Source organism: Diabrotica undecimpunctata, chromosome 3 (genome assembly GCF_040954645.1).
Source record: "Diabrotica undecimpunctata isolate CICGRU chromosome 3, icDiaUnde3, whole genome shotgun sequence".
NCBI classification, from domain to species: domain Eukaryota; kingdom Metazoa; phylum Arthropoda; class Insecta; order Coleoptera; family Chrysomelidae; genus Diabrotica; species Diabrotica undecimpunctata.
In genome coordinates, this window is record NC_092805.1 from 59,415,492 (window position 1) to 59,438,585 (window position 23,094).

Below are 23,094 nucleotides of genomic sequence, written 5' to 3' on the forward strand. Positions count from 1 at the left end.
TTCATGTAATATTTTAAGTTAGAGATCTTTAAAATGATATTGTCAATATTTTTAATAAGCATTCGTGGGATATAAAATCTACTTTAACTTGAGAATACCTGTAAAAAAATTATAGCATGTGATTTGTCTATAGAAAGACAACAACACCCAATCATGACAGTAAAATTATCTCTTTAGTAATTTTATTATAAATCATAAAAAATACCAGGAAAAAAATACAAACTTAAGTAAGAACACCATTTACTTTCAAGTTATATTTGTATGAATGAGATTTTTTGTTTTACAAGTAATCAGTAGGCACATCAGGGTTTTCTTATGCTTGAACATTATTTACGTTAGACCTGCGGTTTTTGCGACTAAGTTTCACAGGCATAACCTCCACTAAAGCTTAGAGGTACGTATCTTGGGTATTTTTATTTTCCAAAGAGTAACATTTTTCCCACAGTTTTCGTTTTATTGCATCCGTAAGTTTTAAATAACATTATTTCAAAAGTTATTTGAAACTGTAGTGTAGTCCTTCGAGTCTAGCATTTCGAATAATGTTTCGTTTGTATTTTTTTTGCTTACTCCACGCCTACGCTTGGGATTAGGTTAATCGTATGTACTATCACTATCCGACATGGCTTAAGAACTATATGATGTAATAAACAACACCATAACACCTAATTTTCTCCGAAAACTTACGAAAACTACCCGCTTAGTGTTAGGTAACTTTCAAACAAAACAGTGAGTCACAAAACAGGTGATGTCAACAAGGTCGCCAACCGTCGCGAGTAAAATTTAACGCAGAAAGAACCTAAGCGACGGCGCTTGGGTTCTTTATGAAATAAACGGATTATTTTCATTGCCAAATAGCATTGCTGATATGGAACATAGGTTCTTTCTACACTAAAATATGTATTTTACCTTTAAATTTTACAGTACCACCAAAAACACATTTTTTGTTATTCTGTCCCTTAGGTGGTTTCTGAAATAAACGATTCAAATAAGGCTAACCAAGAAAGAAGTAAGGATAAAAAGCAAAAGTAATGAATATTTATTTAAATCGGTCACACCACTGGAATGTAGGCGAATTAAATTTCGTGCGTAATCATCGGTTACTTTAAATGCACACGTGAAATTACAGTCCGTAGATAATCACGATAAGACTCTACACACACCACACTCTCACACAACGCCACATTAAACCACACAACAAATCTTTGCGGCATTATAAAAAGTGCCAAGTAGGAGTGAAGAACAAAACGCCAGCCAATTATCCATATAAATCGTCGATGGGCATGATTAAACTTGCACGCACGCTGCTGTGGGAAAAATAGAAACAACTGACTTTTACTGATATGTTAATACGCACGCAACGTTTAGAAAGATTTAAATTATTTACTAGGTAACAACTGTTTAAAATAAAAAGAAAATAATAATCTAGATGTTTTGTTTAGATATATATCTCTAGATGTTGTTCAAGACGTTTACAAGTAATAATTTGTGCTTTAAAATTTAACTATTTAATAAAGGCTTAAATGCCTCTAGAGGAAAATCGACAAATTAACTGTCGTTCGTGATATAATTAATATTATGAAAAAGAAAAATAAAAAAAGTAAAAAATAGACAACACCTATTTCGAAAAAATGGACGTGGAACTTGGAATAAGAAAATTATGCATTTATTTCGTTTCCATTTCTGTCACGGAGTGAACTTATAATGTGAATATGTCTCTGGAGGACCAGATTTATAAGATCATAAACTTGAGATACATTGATGGCATCTTCAGATTTTATTAACTCTATGAGGAATTATAACAAATATGGTAGGATGGCACTTAACTAAAAAAACATATCACATATTCAAAATAAATATCTCTAATGTAGATCCTTAATATACGAAGTACTAAAATCTCGATGGTCAACCAAAATATATCAGACATACTATAGACAAGTTGTTCGTTGTTTTATTAGTAGAACATTACCACTCAATAAATAATTGATTAATGGATTCTACTACAAATGCATGAATTTATGGTTGCAAACCATTTTAATTCTACACGAAACTTAAAACTTCATGGACACCGGCCATCTATATTCTTATGTATATTGAATGATTATAAAGTATTCTTATCGAAGGTGCCGAGTGGCTTCAATCTTAATATCAGTATTGTAACAACCTAACAAACCAAAACGCACTTAAAAAAAAAGCCTTATTCTCAAAAGTGTAAGATCGGATACCAGTCACGTATAGAGGCACGTTTATACGTATCTAGTAACTGGAGCCAGCCTCATGCTAGTGCTTGACTAGTACAGCGCTGACCACGCACGTTTACACGTATCCAGTAGCTGGCTCCAATCTCACTGACACGCTATTTTCTACTTGGTGAAGTCTATTGTTTCTTGTACTCTTCACAGGTACGCCAGCGACTGAAACGATGTATTTACACGTGTCTACAACCACTGGCACGGAGTTAAAGGAGGTGCAGATGAGGACCACTGGCATGGAAACTGGACCAGATCTCTAGTCGATACAGCGCTGGACTGGCTCAAAAAGTGTTTACATGATGCCACTACTATGCCAGTGCTGCGAAGGTAGTTCGAATGGCGCCAGTTACTGGATACGTGTAAACCTGTCTTAATAGTATTGTTATTTAGAAATTGCAATGCTTGGGATTCCAGGAATTATGTACTGAACAAACAAGTCAATGAGTAGAAGGGAGCATAACACAACACAAAAACAACTGGAATGGAAGAACACTTCTGCTATTATTAAGTATTTTGTATAATAAATATATAATCAGTTATAAGTTTGACATTAACAGGATATAACTTTTGTGATTTGTTAACATTATAAACTCTAACCTAACTTTAATATGTAACTTAAAATTTATCATCATCATCATTCTCTTAGCCTTTATCCCCATGCAGGGTCGGCTTCCCTAATTACATTTCTCCAAAAGTTTTATCTTGGATCATACCAATATCAATGCTATTAGCGACATGTCTTTCTAAGCATCTGCCTCCAGGACATATTTCGTCGTCCTTTCCTACTTCTTCTAGGAACTTGCAAATCTTCAATTCTTCGTATTGGGTGAATAATGTCTTGATGTGGAACATGCCCGGGCCATCTTAACATATGCTCTCCCATTTTGACAACAATAGATATTTCAGCTATATTATATTACGAAAATTATAGCGAGTGAGTCATATTTTTAATGTAGACCTTTGCGGGACCGAGACGAAAGGAAATTGAAGGGTCATAGGCGTGCAGTTATTATTAAAAAAAATAATCAAGATTTCAAAAGGAATTGTCATAAAAATTATTTTCTTATTTTATATATGCCTGAATGAAGAAAACTAATCCTTGTTGAATTATTTTTTTTTGGGAAAACCCTATTTATATCCGTTTAAAACAACAAACTTATGACTGATTCAAGGATGAAATTTATGTGTTGTTCTTCTTATGCTCAAATAAAAACTTATATTATATATAAAGTAATCTGAGTCATCTATGTAATGTTCAGATTCAGCAGTAGTATCTTCGCCTAGATCCACACCAACTGTGGTAATTTCACTTTTTTTTTAATTTTTTTTAGCATTACCTCATATTAATCTTCAAAACAAATGCATTTAAACCTCCTTTAACAAATCCTGAGCCGATACCGATATGGCTAATTATAAGGCCTTTTTTCCTTTCCAAACCATCTAGGAAAGCTTGTCGTTTGTTTTTCACATTTAAATCCTGTCAAATTTTTGTCACATTATGTCCTTCATTTAACCATATTTCATCTGTATAATATATCTTTTTTTCATCTCTTCGAAATCCTCCTATTTGTTTCAGATGCTTTCTGTGCCATACAATAATTTCTTCATTTTCAATAAGGGTACTATTCCTCTTCCTTTTTAAATAACTAAAGTACGTAACAAAACACTTCTTGATATTTTTGGAATATTTTTATTAGGTTGAAGGGAAGAAGCAATTGTTTTATAGTTGGTAATTCCTATTTGAAATAAAATTCATTTATTGCACGACGAATGGCGTGTTTGGTTGTATCATCCAATTTTATTTGTTTCCTTCCTTGTGTTTCAACCCTCAAAAAATTATTATTGTTTGTTTCATCGGCTGTTTTAATTACTGTGTACACACTAGATGTAACTATATCTCATATATTCATATGTTGTTCTCTGTCTTGAAGTCCTTCAAAAAGATTTCCATCATAGTTTTTTCTTCGCATGCTAAATTGTGACGTTTCTTTTTGATACACGGTTCACTATTACTACTGTAATATTGATTATTATTATTTAATATTATTATACATTATTTATTATTTATCACCAAATCACCAAAGTGTTTGTCAATTTTTAAGAGATTAAACAGAATCTGCAATAATCCACTAAACTGTATAATAGATAATAATTAAATTTTCTTTTTTTTGTCGGTATTCCAACAACAGAAATATTTTTTTCTAAAGGGGAAACGTCCAATTTTATTGGCCTATAAAAAACCATTAAAACATGAGTCACTTGCTACAATTGTGGTACTTTACTGTAGACTTCCCCTAATATACTTATTTTTAATTTTAGCTTTTTTTGTGAAACCACTTAACATTCTAATTTCCGCCGCATGTATCAGTTGTTCCTCTTCCTCCTTAACTGCCCAACATTCAGTTCCTTGCGTCACATTTGGTCATATGGCAGTTTTTATCTTATGGGAATTTCCCTTTTAGTTTCAAAGAAATTTTTCTGTCACAAAATACACCATTTGCTTTATTTCACTTCATCCACCTCACCCTAACTCTACTGCACGCATCTCTCTATATTTTCCATCTACTCTGTAAAACCGATTCTAGGTAATTAAAACTAGTACTTTGCAGAATCATTTCACCATCCAATGTTATCATTTTATTTGTAACTCTATCTTTAAATGAACATTCCAAATACTTTGTTTTTCTTCTAATACATTTTAAAACTTGCTGGTCAATAGCTTCTCTACACTGTTCCAGTTTCTGTTCTAAATCCATTTAACAATACGCCAATAATACATTAATACATCAAAACATTAATCACCAGTTTAAGGTACACTAAAATTTTGCTTCTATCTGATCCAACATTATTGGGAATAAATAAAGACTAAGCACCGAGACCTGGTGCAATCCTATTTTCACATGAAATTTACCAGTCTCTTTCCACACCTATCCCAAAACTATTTGTTACTATGTTGTACATGCCTCTCACAATCTTCACATATTACATGGGAACTCCTTTGCTATTAAGCACCCACCACATAATCTTTCGAGGAACGCTATCATATACTTTCTTAGTATTAATAAATACAATAATATGAGCAGTTGTTACTTTGTTCCTGTATTTTTCACTTGTTGCCCTACAATGAAAATTGCATTTGTTGTTGATCTGCCTTGCATAAAACAAAACTGTTTATCAGATATTTTGGTTTCTTCACGTTTCCGTCTATCAATAAATTCTCCCATATTTTCAAGGTGTGACTAAGTAGTTTTATGATCCTTTAGTTTGTTCACTGTTGTATATCTGCTTTGTTTTTATAAGCAGATACTAATATACTACTTCTCCATTCGTCTAGCATTTGTTCCATATTCATAATTCCATTAGATAAACCTGTTAGCCAACTTGTTCCTATCTCTCCTAATGCTACCATCACTTCCCCAGGAATATCATCTAGTCCAAATGCTTTCCTTTTCTTTATTTTTTAAAGTGTTTGAAGAACCATGTTCGTTATTTTGATGACAATTGTTATTACTCTCTCAGTTAGCTTAACTGGTTTTCTATATTTTATAATCGATCTAGATGGATGTATTTAAAGAAGAGGAGAAATTTGACAATGTTTATTTATTGTATTGTGTAATTCATAGTACAAAGAAAATAGTACATATAAAATATTAAGGCAGAAAAAAGTAAAAAATATTTTTTTTTGCTATCAGAATATGTATATTTATGTATATCTGACGAATCATTACAATAACTTTAGTTAAATCATGAAATCTGCATCTTAACTTTTGGAGAAAAATATTTATTATGGCACAGCTCTTAACACGCTGCTGCATAATATTAAATATTTATAGCTGATTAAAGAGGCAGCTTGACGAGCCGAGATTTTATCGGCGTAAAGAGAGGTGATCAATCAAAACGATGCCGACGACTCCGACTCCAGCGTTCACCTTGCGGATGGATAGATGGATGGATCGCCAAAAATGATGACGAAGAAAAGGAAATTATGACAGCCTTTAGTTTCGTCAAGAGGGCGTTGCTGCTTGTGATGCTTTGTGGGTGTCAAGATGAATTCTAATTAAATAACCGTTAACAAATTTGACAGAAAAGGAACAGGATTTTTTACACTTACAGATAAACGGTTTCAGGTTATATTTAAATGATAACATTATATATGTATAATATTAAACCCTTATACTAAAATTTTTTGTTTATAAGCAGCATTTTACATTAAATAAAGCTATTTTCCGGCGCATTATCTCCTTTATAATAATATAATATACACACTGTGATGTTCACAGTGAGTTATAAAAAAAATACGGTAACCATTTATTTAACAAACAACTACGATTTCTGTCCAAATTTAAACTTATAACGAAGACAGACTGACAGTTTTAATTCTCACAATTGTCACATTACCTAGCTTATATCGAAAGAACTAAGTATATTGTCACTATAAGTGACAATATGACAATTGAAAGTACTATAAAGTCAGTTACTTCTAACAAAAGCTACAAAAGGAGGCTGTAAGTTCTGTTTCCTACTGTCGAATGGAGTGACATTGTGTAGGTATACGAATAAGGAAATAGTGGGAAAACAAGTATCTAGAAATAACACATACAAATCAACTTTCAGACGCGATAGTTGCTTTTGATAAAACAGCACAGATTCAGTCTTCAAAGTAGAAAACAAAGAACACAGTCTTTGGCTTGGTGAACGTTAAGTATCACAGCACTTTAATTTTATGAAACAAAAGTCCACAAAAATCTCAAATCAGTTGTAATATATTATGTTCATAGCATTTTTTTAACGATTAAGTATAGGCATTGACGAATAATTTGATTTACCAAAAGATCCGCGACTATTTTTGTCACTAAGTTTGGGTTTCCGGAATCCATATTAGATCAGTAAGTGTCGAGTTCAACAAATGAATGTCTATCTATCAAAAGATATATCAGTACAATCCAATAATCTCACAATAGGCGCGCAGTGGCAACATCGCTTTGATTAAATCATTTACCACCCGGAGCGATTCGGTTTCCGAGAAATTGAGTAAGGTATTAAAACAATTCAATTTGCTCCGAATAAGCGAAATAAAAGCGAGCAAAAACTAATGGCATACCTCGTCTCTTTGTTTGTATATATGACAATTGGGTTGATTCATAAAAATTTTAAAATTGCATGTAAAACTAGGATTGGGGTATTAAAAATATATAATTTTAATTAAAATTATAACAAAACCTTCCAAAGTTTCAAATTTAATCAAGGATATTTAGATACTAACGTTTTCAGTTACAATATCGGTAGAACAGCAGATCAAATTTTTTATTTAAGATACCCTCATGACCGAAGAAATTAATATCTTTAGTTAGAGCTTAGATTTCTTAAATTTTATCTGCAGGTTGTTGCAAAAATATTGGGTTTTTTTTACTTTTTTCAGTTCATATACATATTTGCATAATTAATGTTTTTATACGTAATTTTCTCAACTAATTTTTTCAGTTTACTTTTGGTTTTCTTATTTTTCTTCACAGCCCTATCAGAGTTATTTGACGTTGGTAATCACTATTGCGAAGGCTTCTCGATCTTGTGCCACATGGAATAATTGTGTCCTGAATTTTGATATCCCAGGCCATTCACGAATGTTTTTTAACCAAGAAACCTGTTTTCTTCCTACACCTCTACGGTCTTCTATTTTGCCTATAAGGATCAGTTGCAATATTATATACCGATTTCCTCCACTATATGTTCCAGATAAGATATTTTACGATGTTCATACCAGTCTATTGATACCAATTCATTCAAGGACGGATTAAAGAATTGTGTTCCTTTCGCTGTTTATTTATATACTCGGCGCTTATAACCATCAAACAGCAACAACAAATTAAAAATTTTCTGAATACGTTAATAATAATAACCCTAACCTTTCCTTCAATCTCCGCTACAGGATGGTGAAGTACTATATATGGTCCATATTGCTACACGGCGTAGAGACATGGACGTTAGAAATATCCTCCATTAACTAGTTGGGGGCCTTCGAAATGTGGACCTTGTGAAGAATGTTCCACATACCATGGACAGATAGGGTGAGAAACGAAGTCTTAAAGAAAGAAAATACTGAGAGAGTATTACTTAACTGATATATCTGCACCATATACTAAGAGAAAAAAAAATACGCAATCCCTCAACTAATTATCTAAGGAAAAATAGAGGGTGAGAGAAGAGTAGGTCGCAAACAAATGTCATGACTACGAAATATAAAGAACTGGACAGGCATACATAACATTGACGTGCTTTTGCATGCCGCAAAAGATAGACGTCCCTGACCTTAGTATAATTCACCAACGCACGGCATGTTCAATTTTTTCACATGCGAAAAATCATGTCATTTTTTCGCTGTATTACTAGCTACCATTCTACCACAATTTTACAATTATTACCCGTTCTCCAACCCTTCCTACTCACATTTTGACCCCACTCCATTAGAAATACAGACAGTTGTAAGATACCAAAGAAAGACACACTCTCTTGCCTGTTGTCTCTCGATGATAACAGACACTCTCTCTTGACTGCTGACTGTTGCTAGAGACAGTCGTCCTCTCTTTCGTCTGCTGAGTCCTACTAGGCAGACGTATTATCTCTCTATCGCTACCTATCGCTTGGTACAGACTTACCACGCTTTTTCTCTACTCTAATTATCTCTCTCACTTATAGTTACGCGAAAAATACCGCAAGTACTATTTTAAATCGTGTACAGACGCAAATGTGCTATATCTCGTGTGATCTAAGTGTTAGTACCGCGAAACACGTCTTCAGAAACCGGTAACCGGACAGTTTCCCCGTATGAAGAACAACCGCGACTGAAAGCCTCTAAATACCGCGAGTGTGTGTATGTGCAGCAGAAGAATTGGTAAGACTTTATATAAACTTAATTTGCTATAATCTGTATAACCTTTTACCACATATCCTAATTTATTTGAACCAGCCCTATGTAATACAGTCCTCATTTACTGAAATTATATTTATAATTTCACATATGTACACCCTTTCTGTACACGGCACTATAAGAAGAAAAAGGTTGCACTCATTGAAGTATCTTTTAATAATGTTAGTAGTCAACAGTTTGTCAAGTGCAAGTGACAACTCGAGTAGGCCTTGGCTCGATTCTACTAGCGTTGAATTCTCAATTTATTAAAACATTTTTTGAATATTGTTACTTAACTCAGCCATTAAATTGTTAAAAAAAGAACAAGTCATTTAGTTGGTAGTTTTGACTTGGCGGTTATTGCAGTGTTACCAATTCCTGAAAAAATACCCCCAAGATCAAAATTTGTTTTCGTTAAGTTTAACGACATGTTAATGGTTATTCTACTATTCGCGGCGCTAATCCAGAAACACAGATATAATTAAAATCGATTCAGCTGTTCTTGAGTGATAAATAATGTAATTAATATGGTTTACGATTAAAGCTCATACTGAGACATCGCCTCAGAGTCAGTAACCTCCAAATTGGGAGTTACGTTTTTACGCAGGGTATCTGTGAAAACTTTAACTTCACACCAATTTATTAATAAACATGTAATAAATAGCAAATTTTGTACTATTTTAAAGGTTTTTACCCACATATTTGTGGCTTGACACCTGATGAGTATTTAACCACATTGCTTTTTTAGCCTTAGTCAAATTTTAATCTTTACGTTTGTATTTACTAAACTGGTAATACTTATTGCAGGTAAATGCAAAAGGGTTTTTAAATACTTTTTATAAAGTATTCCTAAATAAAACTTTTGTGATATATGGTATATATTATAGCCAACTATAATTGGTTTCAAATGAGTGTAGAGTAATAAATCATGAAGTGTCATAAAATTTGCCTGAATTTCGGTGTCGTCATGGGCGTAGGCAAATGGACGGATGTCAACTTCGTCGTCAAAAATTGATGTACCTCAAAATATCATATTTTGGATATTTTGTGATAACCAATTTTATTTAATTTTTCGATTAACTTATTCTTCAAACTCGTATTCCATTATATGGTCATTAAAGCTAATTACATTTTTATTTATAAAAACAAATTCACTTCCTTACTGAACGAATAAAAGCATTAGAAGAAACTGATAAGGGTATGACGCACCTCCTAATATTACTAAGAACTAAAATAAATCAACATGAAGACTAATAACGCGTAATGAGGTTTTACTTACACTTTCATTATAATCCCTCTTTTATTTTATTATTATCATTCGACATTCGACATTCGAGTTAGTAATTGTTACTACACCAATTAAACGTACAGTAATATTGTGATATAGAAATAGTGAAAAAGTTATAAAATGGCGACATTTACTCCAAAGAAAAGAGGTGTAAAAAATTCTCCGCCATCTGTTAGTAAAAAAGTTATAATTTTAAATGTATATGATTGCATAAAACACGATCACCCTAGTTTGTCTGTGCAAGAAAGTGTTGAGCGATGTGCCCGAATGACTGGAATTGGACAGTCCACGATTTTTAAATTATTGCGAGAAAGAAAGATATCAGGCCAGTTAAGTCCATGCAAGAGAAAATCAGGAAGACCAATAAAAATCTTAGGTGAAGACACCAAACGTGACATTCGAAGAAAAGTTCATTCGTTTTATTTTAAAAAGGAAATACCCACCCTTGACAAAATACTAATGGAGATAAGCCAAGATAACGATATTCCTTTGATATCCAGTAAACTTTTATGGAAAACTTTAAAAAGTATGAATTTTTCCTGGGAAAAGCACAATCGAAAGGCACTATTACTGGAAAGTGATGAAATCATTTGCTGGAGACGAAAATATTTGAGAACTATAAAACAGTACCGCAGAGAGCACAAGAAAATTTTTTATCTTGATGAGACGTGGATAAACGAAGGTTATATAGTTCAAAAAATGTGGCAAGATAAAAATGTAACAAGTGCTCGCCAAGCTTTCATAGAAGGCCTTTCGACGGGTATTAAAGTGCCTTCGGGAAAAGGGAAGAGGCTTATAATTGCTCACATTGGAAGCGAAGAAGGATTTTTAAAAGAAGGTTTGTTAAGCTTTGAGTCGTGTCGGACGGGAGATTATCATGAGGACATGAATTCGGATGTCTTCGAAGACTACTTCGGGGAAATGTTAAAATTTCTTCCAGCTGATTCGGTCGTGGTTATGGATAATGCAAGCTACCATTCAAGGCGCATAGAGAAGGTACCAACTTCAGCTTGGAGAAAGCAAGAAATTATTAACTGGCTGTCAAATAAAGGTATTCAGTTTGAGACGAATTCAATAAAGAAGGAACTACTAGCCGTAGTAAAACAACATAAATCTCGCTTCATAAAATATACCGTAGAAGATGTAGCAGAAAAGTATAGAGTAACTGTGCTACGCCTACCGCCATATCATTGCGAATTAAATCCCATAGAACTTATATGGGCACAAGTTAAAGGATATGTTGCAAGGCACAATACCACATTTAAAATGAAAGATGTCAAGGTATTGTTTGATCAAGCCATTATGGAAATCACATCAGAAAACTGGCAAAAAGCAATCCAGCATGTTTTAAAAGAGGAAGATAAAATGTGGGAACTGGACAACTTGGTCGATCAGGTGGTTGACCCTATAATTATAACACCAGGGGATGATGACAGTTCTTCGGATGAAGACTATGGTGATGTAGAATTGTAATAACGTATCCAGTAAAGTTTTTGTAGTTTTTGTGAATAAATTGATTTAAACTCCCCACGAGTGTTTCAATATGTAAAGTTCATTCGTGTGTGTTTGTGAGTATTTCCCGATTTCGACTCGTATATATTTTATTGTTACATTTTATATTTTTTTAATAACACTGTTCTGCTGTATTACATTTTTATTTCCTTTAATATGATTTTTAAGAATGCATATTCTTTTGTCAATTAACCCACTAGCGCGCCTCTGGCTCAGTGTTTATCTGTCGATAACAATGGACTAATCCCTTAAAACAGGGTGATACCTACCTGCTCTTTATGAAACGACAGAATTTTGCAATGCGGACGGAATTTATTGACGGATTATTGACGGATTACCCTGTAGCGCTTTTGAATACTTCATGAGATTTTATTACTCTACACTCATTAGAAAAAGATTATAGATGAATTTTATTTTCCGTGTGGATTTTAAATATCATGTATGTTTTATTATCAAATCTATAATATTTGTGGTTTTGTATCAAAATAGCAATATATATCTAACATGACTAGACTAAAGAAAAAAAACAAACTTTCTTTTACGACGAACGAACGGCACTAGCAATGGGAGAACGTGTTATCGGTAGGTCGATGTTCTCCTTTAATTAATACAGGGGTGTCAGTTGCTAGGATCGAACTGTCTGTATGTCCTTCGGGTCATGAATCAGGTGTTATTTATGAGTCGAGGTTCTTTAGACATGGTTTGTTACGAAATACCGCCACCGACACCGATGCTTTCCTGTGGGAAGCACAGCCGTTGGGAACTTGTCGGTTGCGATGGTGTATCGACACATTTGTAAATTATTAGACGTAGCTACGGGATCTGCTCGTCGGAATTACTTGAGAGGGAGATTAAGGGTCTAAAAGTGCATGTTTTATTATATTTTCGATGTTAATCCTAACATAATACCTATTGTTTTAGATTCTATTGCATTAAACGAACTACAAACAATTATTTATTTTTAAGACATTAAGATAGAAACTCAACACAATAATATATTATTTATGTTAAACTTACAAACTGGTTAAACTTATTTTAAAAGATATAAGCGTATCACATTTAAAACAATTTTATGGTTTATCTAGGCACTATTTCCCAACATAAACACGCCTCCTAATCAAAGACACCGGCTTTCAAATCAAGGTTGTCAGATATATTTCCCAAAGTTTCTAAGTTTATAATATTATGTAAATGTTCTCTTTGCTTTAGTATTCGATTGTTAGTCACTGACACTCTTAGAAAGATGATATGAAAATATTCTTAAAAAATATATAAATTAATTAAAAATAAGTAGGTAGGTACTTAATATTTCAATGGAGTCTTTACTAATGAATTATAGCAACCTTGTACATATTAATTATACTTAAAATCGAAACATGGTGAAATTAAAAAAAGTAAATAAAGGTTTTTTGTTAGTACTTGGCTTTTTAGGTTAGTAAAAGTCTATTTTGGAAATAAAAAATTAGGGAGGTTATTTCTAGCACGTTTTTTGAAATTTTCAACCGAACTGTTTTCCCGTCGTCAAAAAATACTTGATATTAAACTGTCTTCGATTTTTTTTTTATATTTTTAAATTCAAAATGATGGCAGATGTATGACAGATCTATTTTTTAAGATTTAGATAGATAAATTTAACGGGATCATGTAAAGAAGACCACGAACTGCAACATTCTTGAACAGTTTTGGCGTTATGTATTTTGGTTGTCTACTTTTAAGGAATCAAATAGAGACAACTTTTAACAATTTTATTTCCAAATTTCAGTAATTTTATAGCTTACCTGGAAAAGGTAATTTTATTAAAAGTAATTTTAGTTAATTTAATTAAAAATATTAAAAAATACATTTAAAATTTTCAATAAAAACATTACAACACAAAAGGGTATATTTACAAATACAACACAAAAACATCTAAAACCCAACAAAAACCGCATCTTCATGTTTAAGGTAGAAAAGAAGAATTTTTCTTCTTTTTTTATGACAATGTTTCTAATTTCTGTCAATATCTAGATGTCATATGTAACAAGATTATATTTACATCTGCACCTCATGCAATAACATGGAAATTGGAAAAAATCTTTTAAAGAACTAAAATAGCAGGGAAATGAAGTCTGCTCTTAAGTGCAAGCAGGTCATCTGTGTATGTTATGATAAGTTATGTCCATTTTTCAACCTGTTACATCTAGTCAAGTCCTGCTGAAGCAAAAAAGAATAAATACAACTTAAGTTTTCAACATCTTTTTTACAGTTCATAGAAGAGCTGCAGTTATGGATGTAGTTAAATTAGTTGTCAACCCTTTTTAGTACTTCCACATTTTCATAGTTAGCAATGTGTCCAGTATTCTTAATATGTTGGCTAAAAGCTGTACTAGTAAGCTTCCTCACAACATCACTCTTGTGCAAAGGTATTCTTTTTGAGAGTTTCTGGCTGGTTTGACCTACACACACTTCTGAACAGGAACCATAGGAAATAGAATACACTACATTGGAGTTATCCAGTTTTTTAACTCTATGTCAGATGAGTAAAGTATGTCCCTAATCTTTTATACACCTACTCCTTCTAATGTTTGTCTTTGGTGTGTTCTTGCCGTTGGCATATCTTGGAAGACCAGTTTGTTCAGCAGCATCTTAGGATAGTAATTTTTTCTAAGAATCTCATAAAGTAACTTGATGTTCTTATTGTAGTTAGAAGGATGACAAATTCTTTTTATTCTGTTTTTCAGACCTTTGATGATGTTAATCTTCTGCTCATCTGGATTATCCTCATGTCTGGTTACATTGGTGTCGAGGAATGGCACTATATTGTTTTCTTCTGTTTCGACAGTAAATTGTAGGTGGACCTACAATGAAGGGGAACCAACTTCTTGAGTGCAGTAGTGAAGTAGGGAGTTCATTACAATTTCTGCCAAAGATTGGGATGTAGCTCCACCCATGGGTGCTCCTTTTATTTGGACATAGAATTCATTTTGGAAAGTGAAATATGTATTGTTGTATAAAAAGGTAATCAGTTTCATGAACAATACTTTGGGAATTGTACAGTTCTGTTCAATCAGATGGTAATTAGGTGTCAAAATAGAAACTAAAAATTCGAGAGGGATTTTGGTAAACAAAGAAGGACCATCAAAACTCGCCAAGACATATCCTGAAGGTAGTGCTCTTTTTATTTGGACGTAGAATTGATTTTGGAAAGTGAAATATGTATTGTTGTATAAAAAGGTAATCAGTTTCAGGAACAATACTTTGGGAATTGTACAGTTCTGTTCAGTCAGATGGTAATTAGTTGTGAGAATACAAACTACCAATTCTAGAGGGATATTGGTAAACAAGGAAGTAACATCAAAACTCGCCAAGACATATCCTGAAGGCAGTAAAAACCCATTTATCTTATTTGCAAATTCAAATGGGGTCAAAAGTGCCAGTGTAATGGCCAGCTTTATGAACGGCTTATATATATATATATATATATATATATATATATATATATATATATATATATACATAGATATTTACATATATATATATATATATATACATATATATATATATATATATATATATATATATATATATATATATATATATATATATATTATATGTATAAAGGTATATGTGTCGAGTGTCGCCTACCCGCATACTGAAGTCACGTGCCGCCACCGTCTAATAGACCATATAAACAAAAACTTAAACGAAAATAAAAAAAACATATCTATATCTATATATTTTTTAAACATTTTACAAAGTGTTAATTCCTAAATTAAAAATTGTATACTGAGAAAACGATTATTTTTATTTTAAATCACGTAAATTTACAAGATTACAGCAATATTTTAAAAAATACAAACGTTGTTCGTCTACTAGTTTAATACTCCGCATTGGGAGCGACACCCAAATACCTTGAGTAGCTTATTCCCCGTTCGGCATCAGTTCCCAGGTGTTGAATAATCACATTATGGAATTCACACACTCAAATCAGGCAAACACACAACACCGTCTTCAAGCCACAATCCCCCGGATCAGAAAATACATGAAACACCTCTTCTCACTTAAAATTTCGACAGATCCATCTACATCCACATATCTTTCCCAAATCTCATTACGTATACAAAATGCCGGTTTTGGGACATTAACGTCAGGACCGCAGTAGGGAAGACGAGCATGTGTACTTAACTTATACTTACTATAAAATAATCTTAAGAAAGTAGTTTATGGATTTCGCCTTAGCTATTCCTTATTGTTTTTTGTCTTTCTCTATGTTCTAAAGATTCGGAAATTTAACTATTTATTCGATTATTTTTTTTTAGTAGGGATTCAGTTGATATTTATTTAATTTAACAGATCTTATAACTTAAAGTTTAAATTTTATACCATGTAAATCAATAACTATAAAATTTAAAACGAAATCATATTTCTGGACTCTTGTCAATGCAGTACCACAACATGCAATGGCATTGTTAATTTTACGAAAAAACTGATAGGGCGGCAGGAAAAGTCCACTTATTGCCGACTTTTTAATGGAAAAGTTCGAATAAAAAGCTTTACACCTGATAAAAAACCATTTTGTTGATTTCGGAATGTGAAAACTTTGTGATCTGGAGCCTATGTGCAAGTATAATTTTTTAAGCTTCCTCAATTCCCTAAGCCCTAAGACCTAATTCATCATGGAAATAGAGGACAGAAAAGAGATATCATTTTCAGATGTTTAAGTTTAAATGTTTAAAACGAGAATTCAACGGAAAACTTGGGCACAAAGTATACTGACACCAATGCATACATACTTACGCAACAATTACATTCACCATTCAAAACTAAGAAGAGAAATAATAATACGAGCAGTTTATTGTTGGCTGAGAAGTAGCAGCGTTACAAAACACACCACCACAAATGAAAACCACTAAAATTTATTTAAAGAAACACAGATACTTAGTAGAATTTCTCTACTATACACTAATATTCTATCGGGAGGCTCTCAACATACAAAAATACCCAATCAACGTATCCCAAACATATCGTATCAATACATTTAAATGGGATATTTTTCTCAGCGCTACGAAAAATAAAAACCTAAAGGCCAGGTATTTTACAAGATCAGTGAGCGAAATAAGATTACGACCATATCTTTGGTAATGTCTGCAGCAAGACAGACATATTGACAATTCAGACTCATTTATATTGACATTATACATTTTAAAGTAGACTTTAAAATGTATAGTAACTTTAAAATTATATTGCCAATATTGTTAAGTTGCGTTTCTGGGACGACTTTACTTGTAAGATAGTTCATTCGATTACATGAAATCAACTTTAACTTGAGAATAGCCGTCAGAAAAAAAACATAGCATGTAATTCGTCTTTAAAAAGACAAACACATGCCATGATGAGAGTAAAATTCTTAAAATTCTCCTGTTAGTGATTCTGTAGTAAATCATAGGGGAAAAACCAGGAAAAAAACTCATAATACTATCCCGACATGGTAAGTATATGGTTTTACATTTAGTTTACTCTCAATAAACACCAAATTCTGATGTTATATGTTTGTTATTAAAAAAAAACATAAATAATGTATCCTCGATATGTTACTGACTTACTAATACTGGTATTTGCCTTTAAATAACTTTTACCTCTTTCATAAGAGGTATAGGCTCTAATTATGTCTCTAGCATAATTAGAGCCGCTTCTTTGATTGTTCTCTTTTTATCATCCGTTTCTTTTAGAACTATACTTGAATCATTTCATTGAACCCTATATTCATTATCCCATGCGTGTTTAGATATTTGAGATGTTCACTTATTCTAACATTTAATGGCCTTGATGTTTCACCTAAATAAAACTGATCGCATTCACAAGTTATTTTATAAATACAATTATTTGTCTTCCATGTTAATTGTTAGGTTTGATTTTGGACAAAATAGATCTCAATGTGTTTGTTGTTTTGGATGTTGTTGAAATATTGAATTTCTTTCCTATTCTTTTAAGTTTTTCTGATTATTCTTTTATGTATGGTATTGTTATTTTCCTCGTATTATTGTTTGTGTATATTGTTGAATCTCGTTCTAAGTCGTTTTGTGCTATTCGGTCTATTGTTGAAAATTCCTTATTTATAAACAATAAAGGATAATCATTTTTTCATGTATACTGATTAGTATTGTATCAAAAGTAGGGTAAGAGCCAGAATTTTATATAATTAAAAATGGAAATAGGTTCTAAGTATAAACGATACAATGTAGAAGGACTCAAAGATACGAACAAAAATAGAGAATAAACAAAATATAAACATGAAAATAGAAAACAGACTTAAACATAAAAACATAAATAAAGAGTGGGAAGGGTGCAGAAACATAATGAACGAAGCAGCTGAAGAATTACTAGGCATGAAAGGTAAACAAAGAAGAACAAGAACAAATAATTGTTTTGATAAAGAATGTCAGATTATAACAGAAGAAACCAGATATCTACTGATGCAACAGAGGCACAGAACCCGACACACAGTGGAGGAAGATAAATAACTACACCAAAAAGAAAAAAAATCCACCGCAGAAAGAACAGAGCAAATATTAACAAAAAAACTACAAGTACTACATGAACTAAGTAACGCAATAAAGACAAGAAAATTTTACCAGAAATTAATAAAAGCAGAAAATAATTCAAACAAAAGAAGTAAAGAGATAAGGAGGGTGATATATTGACAGAACAGCAAGAAAAACTTAGAAGATAAAATTTTTAAATGTGACCAAAAATGTTTTAGATTATCTTGATATATTAGATGTTTGTTTGTAATACTCTGTTTAACTCTTTTTTTTATAAAAATATTAAAATATTGCTTTTAATTGTGTGTTTTTAATATGCCATAAGGTAAATAGAAAATAAATTCTTCACTAATGACACCCTTCTTGGGTGTCACTCATAGGGACATCTAAATGATACGATAATTTAAAAGATCACGTGTATGTCTCGTTTCATTTTTTATTTTGTGAAGTATTTAGTTAGGAAGAGAATAATTAATCGTAATAGACCATTTTTGGCCGAAAGTAATTTACACGTCGAGAACCATGTAATGTCAAAATCTCTTGTTTAAAGACATTTTATAGAAAATAATTTTAGAAAATTGTAAGTAAATAAATTTCATCGTTAACATTAGTCCATTAAACGAGACATTTATATATTGTATGATACCACCAAACACTTATAATAAATTAGTGTCAAAAATAAATTCCTAACAAAGAGATACTGTCGTATGTTAAAAATTGCTACTCCGGCCCTGATCGCATATTGTGTATGAACATTCGCCGGTAGCGACATAGACATGAAACTTCTAAGTCGTGGGGTTTTATATATTTTTTCCTCCTTTTCTCCTTTTTTTTTTCGTAAATCGAAACTACCGCGCAAGTATCTCAAGATGAATTATTGCCTATCTTTTAGAGTGAACTGAATAAATGGAAAACGAGAAATCTTCTATCCCCAAATCAACGTAAGCGATATATTATCATACATTTTTAACTAGAATCAATATTTACTGTTTAGTATGCCCAAAGAATTTTAAGATTAGGGGAAATATCCTAATATAGATTTTTAAGATATGATATGGGTTGGTTAATATTTTTTTGCTAGTGTTTTGTAGAACATAATTAATGCAAAATATGACAAAAAACAAATTAAGGTTATAGAATGTTCTATATAGTGTACTGTTCTTATGTTAAAGCTTTATTAAAAAAGTTAAAATGAATATAACTCGCAGATCCAATTTTTATATGATGTTGAATGATAAAAATATTTCTTATATACTAAGCGACTTCAAAATTATATATATATATATATATATATATATATATATATATATATATATATATATATATATATATATATATATATATATATATATATATAGTCAGGGATTCTACAGCATTCACTCTATTCAGTATTCACTGCCTTCCCTCGCTCAACTCATTAATCCACTCAATAATCACTACTTGATCGTCTGCAAAGCTTAACGTATATCTGTACCGTGGAGGTAAACAGTCGTAACTCCAATTTTTGCCGAAATGGAGTTAAGACCACGTTCTTGTTGTCAGGTTTTCATAGCATCTGGTGGAAAAGAATCGTACATCCAGCATTATTAGTTGCCTAGATATGGCGTTTAGAAACAACCGCAACTCCATTAGTCAGTTGAGGTAAACAGTAGTATATCCATAGATACGTGCGTACACGATAGTATGTAGTGGTAAACAACCGTAGCTCCAGTTCTACATTAAATGATACTTAGTTGAGGGTACTGTTGTTATTATTTTACTTTATTGCTTCTACTGAAGTTAGAATTAACATGACTTCTAATGAAAACAAATATTTACGTCAATTAATTAGTGCAAGGGTGTCTAAAATTATGAACCTGAATTAAATAAGGATAAAATGTACAAATTATATTTGGCAAAATGTAAAGATGATGGAGTTCCCAAAGCAGAAACTGCCAAGATGGGTCTTTATAAAAAAATTTTCAATACTGAATTTAACCTGGGATTCAAAACTCCCTCAGTTGATACATGCGATGGATGCGATAAATTTAGTCAACAACTCAAACAAGGTGATCAAGATGAAGCAACGGCTGTCAATTCAGTTTCTGTTCTGTTCTGTTCTGATGAGACCTAAGGAGGTCGAAATACGTATCAGCGGTTGTCGCTGCACTGTATCGAAACAAAAATCTAGTACCGTCATTCTGTTTTATTATTTACTTCGTTTGAAGTACCAGAAACTGAATTCACTACGAATTTTGACCAGGATGAACGTCATGTGGAATGCAATTTTAGATTCCCTTGCCGAGTAATATATCCAGCTGTTTGTTTCGCAAATTTTAGGAAACACAGTGGTTAAGATTGGAATTCGGTTTCGCTAGGTAGAAATCGTTTGATTTCTCTTTTTGTTTTTAGATGGCGTAGTTACGTCCGTATATAGTTATTTTAATAACTATTGTCTAGGACGGGAGAGATTTTTGTTTTGGTTCAGAGCAGTGACTATACCGTTCTGACGAGACCTAAGGAGGTCGAAATACGTATCAGCGGTTGTCGCTGCACTGTATCGAAACAAAAATCCAATACCGTCATTCTGTATACACAAATCTTTTGCCAATAGATAAGAAGAAGTTAACTGGGTTAATATGGATTTGCGATACTGAAAAAATTTCTACTTTGTACCATGGCTTCTATAGAACTCTTTATTCTGATACATGATAAATATATGAAAGCACTGCAAGCATTGACGACGAAGAACTGCAATATTGTTTGTTTCTAAAATTTTTTAATTTAACTACTGTATTTACTTTAAGCATATATACAGTTTCACAGAACGATGGTATGTATTATTTATATTCCCGATTTTTTTCCAGCGAATATTGTACTAACTCATTCAAAAACCAGATAAAGAAACAGAATTGACATATTTAAAAGCACAAATAGATCAATACGTTAAACACAATGGAAGAATATGAAAACAATTTAGTAAATAAGAACCCCCGATTATTTGCATTAATCAAAGCTTTATCTTGCTTTATTTGAAAACTTAAAAAAATGAGTACAGTCTTGCCTGGATGAGTCGAAATGCTGAAATTTATAAACACAATAATAAGAGAGCAACTATGCTAAGAGAGAAATTAACAAGAAAAAGGAAAACATCTAAAAGGCGGTGAAAAAATAACAAACATAAAAGGGAAACATTTCAGTAAAGATAATTTTCTGCTTTATTTTAATAGTGTTTATAATATCGTTCAACAATTACCTTTTTAAAATCGGACCATTTCATACAACAATACGACGGTCTGTATTTATTTCTTTTTTAGTGTGTCACTCGTTGACACATGAAAAATAATCCGGCGTTATTGAAATTCACAACACAAATTTGCTGGCATGAAAATAAACTATAAATTCCATCGGTACATTCCAAATGTAATAAATTTAATGACCTTTCAATTGTCTGCATGGAAATACTGAAAGAGGAGTTTTAAATTTAAACAGTTTTCCTGTGTACATGTCAATCATTCCCTAAAAAGGTCTTTTTGTTTCAGGATTCGGATTTGTCACATTTCAAAGTGAAGACGTTGTAGATAAAGTTTGTGAAATTCACTTCCACGAGATCAACAATAAAATGGTAAGTTCTTTTATACATTTTTGAAATTGATAAATGTTTTTCACTGTGACAGTTATAAAGGCTATGACTTTTATTCAAATTATTTGAAACTTTTATAAATTTGTTTAGGAAGGCATTTAAACACTATTAATTTGTTTTTGTGATTATAACTTGTATTATAAAAATGATTTTATGATTGGCTTTAAAATAACTTAAACTAAACAAACTTTTGATGTAATTGGTATGTTTATAAAATTACTAAAGTATTAAAGTGGTGCAAATACATAAACGGTTTACAATTTTCGTTAGAACGTTTTCGCTCTATCACACCATGATCAGTGAAAATCAATTGAGCATTTGCAAATAGCCACTTTAAGAGCGTGCACAAACCTTTTTTACCGTGTATATTAGGTAGGAGTTATAAATAACATTTATGTCCCTATATTTTAGAATTAAAATTTTATGAAAATTTTAAATTTAGATTTACAAATTTTAGATTTAAAATTATTGTTGGTAGGAAGCATTGGAATAATTTGACATTGGAGACCAAAGTTAGTAAATAACTTAAACGATATAAACAATGTCAGTTTTCACAAATACGGTTCGTTAAGATATCGTGCAGGGTAATATTCGTCAAAGTATTTATCGTTTAGTTGGACATGTACCAAAACGCGATATTGTAAGAATTTTTAGTGCCCAAAATATTACTATGTCAACGATTAACCAGACAATTAAAGAGTGCAAATATGGTATACTATGCCCTAATTAGCCCAAAAATGTAAGATCAAGAGTTTTACCTCCTGCTCGGGAACAGAGATTAAGTCAGACTATGCGAAATGTTGGCCGAATGTATAATGCTTGAAGTAGAACAATTTCTAGAAATAATTTAAAATGATATAAAATTAAAAAAGCTCCTAAGTACACATCAACTTAGTTACAAAAAATACCTAGATGTTGCTGTGCATTAAGACGTATTTATTTATCTTGTATAATTCTCATTATTGGTGATGAAAAGTATTTTACTTTATCCAATTCCG

At 31.9% G+C, this 23,094-nt stretch overlaps 1 protein-coding gene across 7 annotated transcripts in view; it reads left to right on the plus strand.

The window, feature by feature from the left end:
- Rbp6 (RNA-binding protein 6) overlaps window positions 1-23,094 on the plus strand; it is a 1,719,762-nt gene that overhangs the window by 1,487,822 nt on the left and 208,846 nt on the right. For all 7 annotated transcript variants that reach the window (XM_072525972.1, XM_072525971.1, XM_072525970.1 and 4 more), the window contains one exon: window positions 21,996-22,078. In XM_072525972.1, the coding sequence (XP_072382073.1) occupies window positions 21,996-22,078 (83 nt within the window). The remainder of the gene's footprint in view (window positions 1-21,995; window positions 22,079-23,094) is intronic.